Consider the following 13,447-nt stretch of genomic DNA (forward strand, 5'->3'; position numbering starts at 1 on the left):
ATCTCAACATTCATGCTGAGGCTACTTTGTCTGGGGCAGCTCAGGACTTCATGGCCGCCATGACAACCATGGGGCTGTCTCAATATGTTAGTGGCCCAACACATACATCGGGGCATACTCTTGACCTGGTCTTTGCTACTGGACATGGGGATAGTGATCTGGATGTGGGGAGTTTTACATCTCTCCCGTTGTCATGGACAGATCATTGCTTGCTGAAGTTTAGACTTTCAGTAGCCTTTTCCCTCTGCAAGGGTGGGGGACCTATTAAATTGGTCCGCCCCCGGAGACTAATGAATTCTGAAGGTTTTCAAAAGGCTCTGGGGGTTTTTCCGGCTGATAAGACTGGCGCTCCTGTCGAAGCCCTGGTCGATCTGTGGAATACAGAGATGACCTGGGCTGTTGACACGATCGCTCCTGCGCGCCCTCTCCTATGTAGAGCTCATACAGCTCCTTGGTATACTCCGGAGCTGAGAGCAATGAAACAAGACAGGAGGCGGCTTGAGCGGAGATGGAGACGAACTCCCGACGAATGCAATTATGAGCTGGTTCGTGCTTCTACTAAGCTCTATGTAGGAGCGGTGAGGGCGGCAAAAAAACAACATTTCGCCGCCACTATTCAGTCATCTCTCTCACGCCCACGGGAGCTTTTTAAAGTGGTTCGTGGCCTACTTCATCCAAGCCTACAAGATACGGCAGATACATCGGTAGCTCGATGTAATAAATTTGCTGAACACTTCCAGCATAAGATCTCATGCATTCGCCGGGACTTAGACTCCTATTTAATAGCAGTTAATCCTACTGAGGTGTCCAGAGCACAGTCTTGTCATGTTTTGTTGGATGAGTTTCAGTTGGTTCAGCTCGAGGACGTGGACAAGGTGCTTGGACAGGTTCGTGCGACCACTTCGGTACTGGATCCTTGCCCCTCTTGGCTAATTAAAACTAGCAAGGAAGGAACAGTTGGCTGGGCCAAGGAAGTGATTAATGCCTCTTTACGAGAGGGAGTGGTCCCTGGCTGTCTGAAAGAGGCGGCACTGAGACCACTCCTGAAAAAACCTTCCTTGGACCCAGAGGATGTCAGCAGCTACAGACCAGTAGCCAATGTTCCGTTCCTGGGCAAGATCCTGGAACGTGTGGTTGCTGACCAGCTCCAGGCGCTATTGGATGAAACCGATTATCTAGATCCATTTCAATCGGGGTTCAGGCCTGGTTTTGGCACTGAGACTGCCTTGGTCGCCCTGTTTGATGACCTATGTCGGGAGAGTGTAACTCTGTTGATTCTCCTTGACCTCTCAGCAGCTTTTGATACCATTGACCATGGTATCCTTCTGGAGAGGCTCGCGGAATTGGGAGTTGGAGGCACTGCTTGGCAGTGGTTCCGCTCCTACTTAGCGGGTCGTCTCCAGAAGATAGTGCTTGGGGAACATTGCTCGACACCGTGTGTTCTCCAATGTGGGGTCCCGCAGGGTTCGGTTCTGTCTCCCATGCTTTTTAACATTTATATGAAGCCGCTGGGGGCGGTCATCAGGAGTTTTGGAGTGCGTTGTCATCAGTATGCTGATGACACGCAGTTCTACTTCTCCTTTACATCTTCTTCAGGTGAGGCAGTCGACGTGCTGAACCGTTGCCTGGCTGCGACAATGGACTGGATGAGAACTAACAAACTGAGACTCAATCCTGACAAGACTGAGATGCTGTTGGTGGATGGTTTCTCTGATCGGATGGTGGATATATACCCTGTCCTGGATGGGGTTACACTCCCCCTAAAGGAACAGGTGCGTAGTCTGGGAGTCATCTTAGACTCTTCCCTCACACTTGAGGCTCATGTAGCCTCGGTGGCCCGGAATGCGTTCTACCAACTTCGGTTGGTAGCCCAGCTACGTCCCTATCTGAGTAAGGAGGACCTCTCATCAGTGGTACATGCTATGGTAACCTCGCGTCTGGACTACTGCAATGCGCTTTACGTAGGGCTACCTTTGAAGACGATTCGGAAGCTACAGATAGTGCAAAATGCGGCAGCCAGACTGCTAACAAGAACTAAGCGGTCTGAGCATATAACACCTGTGCTAGCCCGTTTGCACTGGCTTCCAATATGCTTCCGGGCCAGATTCAAAGTGTTGGTACTTACCTATAAAGCCTTATACGGCACGGGACCACGATATCTGTCGGAACGCCTCTCCCGATATGAACCGGCCCGTACACTACGGTCTACTACGAAGGCCCTCCTCCGGGTTCCGACTCATAGGGAAGCCTGGAGAGTGGTGACAAGATCTAGGGCCTTCTCAGTGGTGGCCCCCGAACTATGGAATGGTCTCCCCGAGGAGGTGCACCTGGCGCCGACACTATCATCTTTTCGGTGCCAGGTTAAAACCTTTCTCTTCTCTGAGGCATTTTAATTCCTGTTAATTGTAAATTATTATATTTTGATTTTAGACTGTACAGTTTTGTGTACAGTTTTGTGTTATTTTTATTGTATTTTTAATGTTCACCGCCCAGAGAGCTGTTGCTAGTCGGGCGGTATATAAGCTTAATTAAATAAATAAAATAACCAACATTGGAGCTGGTATCAGTAAGGCCAAAGGGTGTAGGGAGGTGTAGGGGAGGACTGGAAAATGCCTTTATTCCAAAGGATACAAAATCTTTCTGGGTGTCCAACACACACACACACACACACTCAAAACTGGGGAGAAATGTAGACCAGCTAAGGAATTAATCTAAATCTCTTCCTCTGATTTCTCTCCCATTGGTCCTAATGGAAGGGGTAAAGTCGTTTAACATAAGAAACCCTGCGGGGCTTTGGATGGGTGATTAAACCACCATTCTGATTTACTTTGGCCTTAGGACAGCATGGTTAGATAAGTATCTAGGAAGCTGCCTTGTATGGAGTCAGATCATGGATCCATCTAGCTCAGTAATGTCTGCACTGACTGGAAGAAACTCTACCGGGTTTCAGACAGGGGACATTCTTAGCCCTATCTAGAGATGCCGGGGATTGAGCCTGAGATCTTTTGCATGCAAAGCATGTGCTCTACCACTGCAAGCCTAAGCAAGGAAACTGTTCAAAGCCAGTTACCATAGATCATATTGGCTGCAATCCTAGACATACTTACTAGGAAGTAAATCCCACAGAATAAAGAGGGATTTAAAATTCGAGGTAAACATCCATAGGATGACACTGTTCATTTCCAAAAGAATAAGGGGGGAAAGTGAAGAAATTAAATTAAAATTCAAGTAAGTGCATGAAATATGACTCACATGTTAATTGACAAAATTAAGGCATCTCTCTCGGTTCAGAGAACCTCTTTGCTGAAGCATAAGAAAGTAAGAAGAGCCCTGCCGGATCAGGCCAAGGAGTCATCTGGCCCAGCATACTGTTCTCACAATGGCCAACTGGATGCCTTTGGGACCTCCAAAAGCAGGTCTTGAGCACAACAGCACTCTCCCCACTTGCAATTCCCAACAACTGGTATACAGTGGAGGCACAATACAGCCATGGTGGCTGGTAGCCACTGATAGCTTTATCCTCCATGAATTTGTCTAATCCGCTTTTAAAGCCATCCAAGTTGGTGGCCGTCACTCCTTTTTGCGGGGGCAAATTCCATAGTTTAACTATGTGTTGTGTGAAGTAGTAACACAGATTTGGAGCGGGGGGAGAGTTTCTCTTCAAACACTCTCTCAGTTTTCTAAACATGAAGTGGGGTGTGTCTGGTGGGGAGGAAGAGAGGGAGAAATCCCATCAGTTAGCCAGACAGCTCCTGAGAGCTGCGTATTCCTTGGCTGCCAGGCGTATCACTCTAGGCAGGACAGCTGCAGAGTCAGAAATTTCTGCAGAGGGAGCCTGCTGTCAACCAGCCAGGCAGCAGCTGCTGTCAGGTTGGGGACCCATACTGGAGGAGAGGCCTGCTGAAAGAATTCCACTCCCTTTCACCCAAACCCTTTTCACCTCCTTTCAGTCGCCTAGCAGCCAACACACACACACACACACACACAGAGTATTTTCCCTGCCTTTAAACGGGTTGTTTTAATAAAAGAAAAGGCAACAGTAAAGGATAAGGACAGCTAGAAAAATCTCTGGACAATGACACCCCCCTTCAGGGGTCTGCTACGTCGACTTGACCATCCTGCCCAGGGCTCAGTACTGCCCAGATTGCAGACAGGAAGTTCATAAAAGTTCCTGCTGATTAAAGGCTACATGCCAAGGATTGCACCACAATTTCTTTTTTTAAACTACTTGTGGGGGAGGGGGCAAAAATCTGCTCTTTGTTAAAATTAGCACGCACAACTGCAACGCGGTGGAGCTCATAAGGTTCAAACCTCTCCGTTCTTCTAAGACTAACCAACTTGCATTGCACTGTTTTGACTAGAATTTTTCAGACTGGAAAACTGGAACCTTAATTCAACAGACAGCACAGGTACAGAGCATTGAACAGACCAGGAAGTGCCAAGGAAACTTGATGATGGGTTACTGGAAGCAGTCTTGCAGAACCAATAATTTGATCCTGCTTAGTATCAAAATTGCATCCACACCATACATTTAAAGAACATGGCTTCCTCCAAAGAATCCTGGGGACTGGAATTTGTTCAGGGTGCTAGGAATTACAGCTTTGTGAGGGGTAAACTACAGCTCCCAGAATTGTTTGCAGGAAGCCACGTGTTCAAAATGTGCTTTAAATGTATGGTGTGGATGTGGCCTAAGTCACAGCTAAGTGCCTCTTAATTAAACATGACAAGAATTAGCGACTCCCTTCAACAAATCCATTCTCCACCCACATATAAGCCCTAGTCATGTCACACTTTCATTGTATGCATACGGCTATAGTAGGCTTGCAAGGTTCTTTTTTTTTTTAAGTACACAACTATTGAGTTATATATAAAGGTCCATCTATTATAGTAAGAATGGGGAACCTCAGGCTTGGGGGCCACATGTGGCCCTCCAGTCTTCTCTATCTAGCCCTTGGATTCTCCACAAACCACACACCCCTCCTCAGCCCTGCTTGGCACCTTCCTCGAGTGTTTTGCCTGGCTGGAATGGGTCCTCGAACACTGATAATGCTTCCTGCCTGTCTGGATGGAGGACAGAGAGGTGTGTGTGTGTGTGTAGAAACTAGCCTACTGTACAAAGGTAAAATTTACATTAATTGCTCCATCCATTTTGCCTCTGGTCCTTCCTACCGCTGGCGTGTGCACACACACACACACCCTGGAGGTTTTCCCAAAAGGAATGCAGTCCTCAAGCTGAAAAATGTTCTCAAACCCATACTATAGTATATCCCTTCTATATAAAACACTAGATAGCAGTGCTACATTGCTGGCCTCTCAGTTCTTAAGATATCAAGCCATGATGGCTGTGCTCTGCCACCCTAGTCAGAGGCAGCATGCTTCTGAAAACCAGTTGCCGGAAGCCTCAGGAGGGGAGAGTGTTCTTGCACTCGGGTCCTGCTTGCGGGCTTCCCCCAGGCACCTGGTTGGCCACTGTGAGAACAGGATGCTGGACTAGATGGGCCACTGGCCTGATCCAGCAGGCTCTTCTTATGTTCTTATGTTCTTATGAACTAGAACGTACATTGGAGTTCCATATTGGTACATCAGGAATCATTACCATCTGATGGTTGCATGTTCACCATTGTGAATATGGGTTAGAATCCTTACTTCATTCACACATTTTAAAAAAGGGGAAGGGAAAGAAGCTATCTTTAAAAAAATCCTTCAGAAATATATAATCATATCGCACAAAAACTGAAACAAAGAATAAAACCAGCCAAAGTTCACCAAGAATGGATGTTATTTATTACATTTATATCTCAACCAGATGGCTTCCCATCCAGGCACTGACCAGAGCTAGACTGTCTTAACTTCAACAAAATTATAGAATAATGTACCTTTAGACAACCTTTTCCCAATCTGGAACCCTCTACAATTCCCATCACCTCTGACTACTAGCCATGTGGCGCTGATAGGAGTTGTAGTCCAAATATCTAGAATGTACCAGACTGGGGAAAGCTGCCTCAGACTATGCCCTGCAATCCTTTTGCCACCTTATTATTACAACAAACAAGGTTTTTATATCAAAACTTAAGTTCAGAGGTACTTAACTTCTTAAAAAAAAAGACTGAATAAGGCACTCCCATCAAAGTAACCACCTACGGAAGGACCTAACACTGATGGCTTATCCTCATGTCAATGAAGATAAAATGGAATCCATTTCTATATTCACTTTTACTACTATCGGACCTTTGAATAGACACAGTCTTCAGATGAGGCTGATTATGCATGTATGCCTAGATACATCTTCAATTAGTGATTTAAAAAATGAAAAAAGATAGGGGTGAAGGAAAGAATTTCAAAGCGCAAGTTGTGATATGCCCTGCTAGGGTCAGTCACATCCTGGTGCATCTGACTGAGCATTAATACACTGCCAGAAACGGCATGCCAACTGGTGTCATTACACAAATAGAAACCATACTTCTCTTTGATGCCAAGAAATGTGAGAGTGTCTTACTAAATACAGTATAAACAAATGTTATCCTGGAATAGCCAAAGGGGGTTAGGCACAAATCCCAAAGGAAAAAGGAAGCTGTAGGCAGGAGAATTCCAATCCCCACCCCATGCTTCATTTTAGATTTCTCACATCCTGACCCTATGAAATAAATCCTGTTGCGTTTGTTAGGACTGGCTCTTAAGTAAACAGGCACAGAACAGCAGCCTAAGTCATTTTTTAAAAGATGTAGATACAGCACCATGGGGAAGTGGCATTGTCTGTAACTCCGCTTAACTGGTTATGCTGTTAGGGCAGGCAGTGACATGGGTTTTAGGTAATTTGTGGATTAGGGTAATTTGCATAGGATAATTTTCTGATGCCCTAGAGCAGCTGCAGAGAATCTTTGGCCCTCCGGATGTTGTTAAACTACAAATCCCTGGCCATTGGCCATTTGTTTGTTACATTTATACCCCGCCTTTCTTTCATCACATAACCCAAGGCGGCATACATGTGGTTCCCAGGCGGCCATGCTTGCTGGGGTGTTCTAATTTAGAGAGTGTTCTAATTTAGCATGTTTATTTTGCTTGTATTTAATAAGCAAGGCTAACAACTTTGAAACTGCCTAATATTGTATTTACAATTGGCATCCATTCGTTGTTATTAATGAACTTGTGAAATGGAATCGTTTTCCATGGAAAAAAACACTGGACAATTTTACACAGAAAATTTTCACTGAGTGGAGGACTAGCCTCCATAACAGTGGAATGTAGTTTGTTCCTACATTACTCCTTGGAATAACTGGCTAATTGTGTTCTCTGAGGAAGCTGGTAAATATTCTGAATAAAATTACAATATCTTCAGTAGGGAATACTCTCCAGAATATAAAATGCACCCTTTACAATTGTTCAGAATGTTTGCTTCCTTAAAGCCATGTAAAGGAAGCACCAGAACAATGCAAGTCATTATAAAAGCCAAACCTTAAATCGTAAGTGAAATCCAGAATGGTGCAACACAAACATGACATTAAGTCTAAGGTATTTGTAAATGCAAAATGATGTCAGTTATACAGCTGGCCCCAAACTGCTGAAACAGACTTAAGAACTAGCCCTTGGGAGTATTTGCAGCCCTCATCATTGAGAGGTTTTCCATGTGATGGTCATTTGGGAACTAGCCACCAATACGAGCAAAGCACATGGGGAGATTAGTGCCACATATACATTAACCCTTTCCCGCCCTGGAAGTCTGCTCATATGCTATTGTCCACCCTCTGACTCTCCCTGGGGAGTGATTAGGAACAAATGTTGCATCTGTATGCCCCCTCATTGTGAGGAGAGGTGAGGACCCAAATTAGGAAATCCCATGGCTATTTGAATGCAAGTCTTCACCCAACTCTTCACGATTTATCTCACAAACCCCAAGAGATTCAAACCTCTTTAAACAGGCTTTAACCTTCCAAAGTCAGATGAGTTCCCACAGTCAAATAGCCATGAGGTCTCCCTATTCAAGTGCTAGGCAACCAATAGCACTAATATGGTATGCCTAAAAATGTAGCAATACCTGACGCATGAGTTCCTCTTGGCGCATGCGAATCCTCTCTCTTTCCATCTGGATCCTCTGAAGCCTCAGCTTCTGTTGCTGCTGCTGCTGGGAAGTCAAAGCGTTTGGCATGTTCAGTAGGCCAGCTTGAGGATTTGGGGTAGGGTGGCTCTGCTGGGATATAGCTGTACTGGGTGTCATTGGTGGCTGGTGCTGGTGATTCATTACTACGAAACAAACACAATTTAGAAATGATTAGGATACACAGTTAGATCCCAACTTTGCTTTAAGGTGACACAGGCAAGACCATTACTTCCATTCTGTTATTACTCCTGACAACATACATCCTTTGAACACTTAACATTTTGGAAGTAGAGGCAGGCAAGCGCTACACAAATATAATGTCTTTGCACAATTAAGGCCACATCTACACCATACATTTAAAGCACTATCATACCGCTTTAACAGTCATGTTAATGGTGCTGAGACAACTACAGCTCCCACGGTTTTTGGGAGCAACCATGATAGTTAAAGTGGTATAACAGTGCTCTAAATGCGCGCACACATACATGAACTCTCTCTCTCAGAAAACATAGCTCCAGGCACAGTAAATACTTTCCCTACGGAGGCTGCAGAAACTTTTAAATGCAAGAATAAATGTTTGGTACATCCTGATAAAGTCCAAAGCTTATCTGGTGGCATAAAGCAAAGCAAAGTGTGCGCTGGTCACATTTTCATCTTTGCCACTTCACCCACTTATGAAAAGGGATTGTGAAACCCAATATATCACCATTCTGCAACAAAACTGTTTTTTTCCTAATTAGAAGCTGCCCCTCCCCTCACCACTCTGCAGAATGGAGGGTAGGTGTACGGTTATTATTTACTTAAGAATTCTTTCTCACCCTATTGTATATCTTTTCTCCTTTATCGCCAAAAGGTAGGTTAAGCTGAGAAAGGAGCCCCTTCATGTACACCGAACTGTGTATATGGTATTAAAACTGTTTACTGTAATTCCTGAATGGCAGTGTGAGCACACATACCATGCACATGGTTTTAGAAGCTGTTGTATTATGAAACCCAGAAATGTAAAGTGGAGAGGGAGAGAATTATATCTCATGTTGTTGTTGTTGTTGTTTCTTACCCGCCCCTTACCACAAGATCCCAGGGTGGGTTACAGCAATTTAAAAATACAAAATTAAGGTCAGTTTAAACCAAATACAGAAGAATAGAGCGGATCCTAAAATCTCTCTCTCTCTCTCAAGGGCAAAAGGTCATGGTACAGAGATGTCTCTTCAGAATGTGACGGAAACTGCATAATGAAGGTACCAGATGTACCTCTGTGGGGAGGGAATTCCATAACTTTAACACTGTTGTCCATGCACTGGTAACCTCCAGGCTGGATTACTGTAATGCACTCTATGTGGGACTGCCCTTGAGGTTGGTCCAGAAGCTGCAGCTGGTGCAAAATGCAGTAGCGTGACTGCTCACTGGGGCAGGATATTGCCAACATGTTATCTTGCTGCTGAAAGAATTGCACTGGCTGCCCATTAGCTACCGGGCCAAGTTCAAGGTTCTCGTTTTGGTATACAACGCCCTATGCAGCTTGGGACCAGAATACCTGAAAGATTGTCTTACCCTTTATATACCCAGTCGATTACTGTGCACTGTAGGTGAGGGCCTCCTGCAAATACCAACTTATCAGGAGGTCTATTCCGCACAAAATAGGAAGTGGACCTTTAGTGTTGTGGCACTGACACTGAAATTCCCTCCCCTTAAATATTAGACAGAAGCCATCTCTGATATTTTTTTTGGCACCTACTGAAGACCTTCAACAAGCTTTTTAATACAGACCTTACCCCAGTCTGTGTATGTATTGAAATTGCTTTTTAAGATGTTTTTAAAGCTGTTTACAAAAAAAAAGATGTTTTGTTTTAATATGTTTTAAAGTCTTCTATTTTTAGGATGTTTTAGAGTGCTTTTAGCGTTTTTGTTTGCTGCCCTGGGCTCCTTCTGGAAGGATCGGCAGGATATAAATTTAATAATTTAATGTGCTGAACCGTTGCCTGACCGCGATAATGGACTGGATGAGAGCTAATAAACTGAAACTCAATCCAGACAAGACTGAGACACTGTTGGTGAGCTCTTTCCCTGCCCAGATGGTGGATGTTTACCCTGTTCTAGATGGGGTTACACTCCCCTTGAAGGAACAGGTTCGTAGTTTGGGGGTCCTTTTTGACCCTTCCTTGTCGCTCGAGGCTCAAGTGGCCTCGGTGGCACGGAATGCGTTTTACCACCTTCGCTTAGTAGCCCAACTACGCCCCTATCTGGACAGTGATGATCTCGCCTCTGTTGTCCACGCTCTGGTAACTTCTAGATTGGATTACTGTAATGCGCTCTACGTAGGGCTGCCCTTGAAGACTGTTCGGAAATTTCAGCTAGTGCAAAATGCGGCAGCCAGGTTGTTGACGAGGACCAATCGGTCCGCGCATATAACACCTGTCCTGGCCCGCTTGCACTGGCTACCTATTTGTTTCCGAGCCAGATTCAAGGTGCTGGTGTTGACCTATAAAGCCTTACACGGTGTGGGACCGCAATACCTTGTGGAACGCCTCTCCCGCTATGAACCTACCCGTTCACTTCGTTCAGTATCTAAGGCCCTCCTCCGGGTACCAACTCACCAGGATGCCCGGAGGATTGTTACTAGATCTAGGGCCTTTTCTGTGGTGGCCCCCGAATTGTGGAACAGCTTACCGGAGGAGATACGCCTGGCGCCTACGGTTCTTTCTTTTAGGCGCCAGGTTAAGACCTGGCTATACTCCCAGGCATTTTAATGTTCAATGTTTTATGTTTAATGTTTTAGTTTAATGTGTTCCTTTTTGCTACTAATTTTATTCTATATTGTATTTTAATCTCGTTTTGTACACCGCCCAGAGAGCTATTAGCTATGGGCGGTCTAGAAATGAAAATAAATAATAAATAATAATAATAAATAAACAAACAAACAAATTTAGGGGCTGCCAGAAAGAATGCCCTCTCCTGTGTCACTGCCCCCCAAACTTCTGAGAGCGGCAGAACTACCAAGAGGGCCTTGTCTGCTACCTTTACACCCAAGAGAGTCTGTGGGGAAGGAAGCAGTCTTTCAGGTATTTGAGACCTAAGTCGTTTAGAGCTTTAAGCTCTAATGTGAGCACCTAGAATGGACCTGGAACAAACTGGCAACCAATGCTGTCTTTAAATCTGCAGCTTTGGAATGAAGCTAACAAAGTCATTTATGCGTGACTTTTCCTTGTGCACCTCTCTGGATCAGTGCCAATGGCTTGCCCGAGGCTATCCATTCATATTCATAGCTGAAAGGTGACTTCAAACCATGTTGGAAGCCTACACTTTGTGGAAGGCATATTGACAGTTTTCAGCAGGATATTATTTATTTATTTATTATTTGATTTATATCCTGCCCTTCCTCCCAGCAGGAGCCCAGGGCGGCAAACAAAAGCACTAAAAACACTTTAAAACATCATAAAAACAGACTTTAAAATACATTAAAACAATTATAATTGTTATCTATTATAATCATCACATACATAACTTTTAATTGAAAAGTCTCCAAAAGTGGTTAACTAAATCTGACAAACAATGTGCCAGTCAAAATTCATGATGTCCTAGAAGGCATAACACAGTTTAATTCTGTAGAAACTTAACATAGAATCATAGAGTTGGAAGGGGCCTTGTAGGCCATCGAGTCCAACCCCCTGCTCACAGCAGGAAATCCACAGCTAGAGCATCTCCCGCAGATAGCTGTCCAGCCTCTGCTTGAAGACATCCAGTGAAGGGGATCCCACCACCTCCCTAGGCAGTCGGTTCCATTGCCGAACCGCCCTTACTGTCAAGAAGTTCCTTCTAATGTCCAATCTGAATCTACGCTCCTGCAACTTAAAACCATTAGACCTAGTCCTACCCTCTGGGGCAGCAGAGAACAAATCTGTACCCTCCTCTATGTGACAGCCCTTCAGGTACTTAAAGAGTGCAATCATGTCACCCCTCAGCCTTCTCTTCACCAGACTGAACATGCCAAGTTCCTTCAACCTTTCCTCATAAGACTTGTTCTCCATACCGGCTATCATCCTCGTCGCCCTCTTCTGGACCCGCTCTAACTTGTCTATATCTTTCTTAAAATGAGGCGTCCAGAACTGAACACAGTATTCCAGATGAGGCCTGACCAATGCAGAATATAGTGGGACTATTACTTCCCTCGACCTGGAAACTATAGCTCTGTTTATGCAGCCCAAAACCGCGTTTGCCTTTTTTGCCGCAGCATCACACTGCTGGGTCATGTTCAACTTGTGATCCACTACAAGGACATGCACTACTGCTAAGCCGGGTATTTCCCATCCTGTACCCGTGCATTTTGTTTTTGTGGCCTAAATGCAGAATCCTGCATTTGTCTTTATTGAATGTCATTTTATTAATTTCAGCCCAATTCTCTAGTCTATCCAGGTCCCTTTGGCTTTTAGATTAACATATTTTGCTCACAAATCTTGGAAATCCCCATCTTTCTAAGGTCTCTCATGGTGTCCCTTAGTATTCAGCTGTCTGTCCATAGATCCAACTGAGAAACATTGTGGCATCAGAGCAAAGGTCTGCCTTCTGGTATAAGAACATAAGAACAGCCTGCTGGATCAGGCCAGTGGCCCATCTAGTCCAGCATCCTGTTCTCACAGTGGCCAACCAGATGCCCCTATGAGAAATCCACAAGCAGGATCTGAGTGCAAAGAGCATGAGGGGTCTTCAGTAAAATGCTCTCTGGTGGGCCCCTCTCCAATGGTGGTGGACTCCCAGCTCTTGGGCAGTAGTAATAAGCAAAGGAGGTGCACTCTAATGAGCCACAGCCAAGTAGGAGCCACCTTTTAAAATCTCCCACTACATTGGTGACATTTTGGGAAAGTTAATGATGGTGCCCAGACCACCATTAAAGGTGGAGAGGGATCAATGGGGGCCTGTCAAAGCAAAACCAGCCAACGTCATCAAGAGAGGCAGGACAGGCAGAGGAATCAGAATGCAAGGCCCATCTGCACTATATATTAAAAGCACTATTATACTACTTTAACACTTCATGGGAACTGCAGTGTGTTAAGGGTGCTGAGAGTTGTTAGGAGACCCCATTCCCTGCACAGAGCTACAATTCCCACTAGTTGTTTAACAATCAATCTCTCTTCCCAGGGAGCCATAACTGTTTAAAGTGATATGATACTGTTTTAAATATATAGTGCAGATGGGGCCCAAAAGTTAGGAGGTTTGAGGACAAAAAAAAAACAGAGAATGGAAACACAGCAATTCATATCAACAGGCCACAGGTGAGCTACTTATAACTGTGATGGAGAAAACCAGGCAGCTTTTCAGCCCTCTTATTTAATCTCTCTTACAGTCCAGTGTGGTGTA

General features: G+C 44.8%; 1 protein-coding gene across 1 annotated transcript in view; it reads right to left on the bottom strand.

Moving 5' to 3' along the window:
• WWTR1 (WW domain containing transcription regulator 1) overlaps positions 1-13,447 on the bottom strand; it is a 117,119-nt gene that overhangs the window by 18,510 nt on the left and 85,162 nt on the right. The window contains exon 3 of the mRNA XM_061637011.1: positions 8,033-8,238. Coding sequence (XP_061492995.1) covers positions 8,033-8,238 — 206 coding nt within the window. The remainder of the gene's footprint in view (positions 1-8,032; positions 8,239-13,447) is intronic.

This window comes from Rhineura floridana, chromosome 7, assembly GCF_030035675.1.
Source record: "Rhineura floridana isolate rRhiFlo1 chromosome 7, rRhiFlo1.hap2, whole genome shotgun sequence".
In the NCBI taxonomy this organism is placed as follows: Eukaryota; Metazoa; Chordata; class Lepidosauria; order Squamata; family Rhineuridae; genus Rhineura; species Rhineura floridana.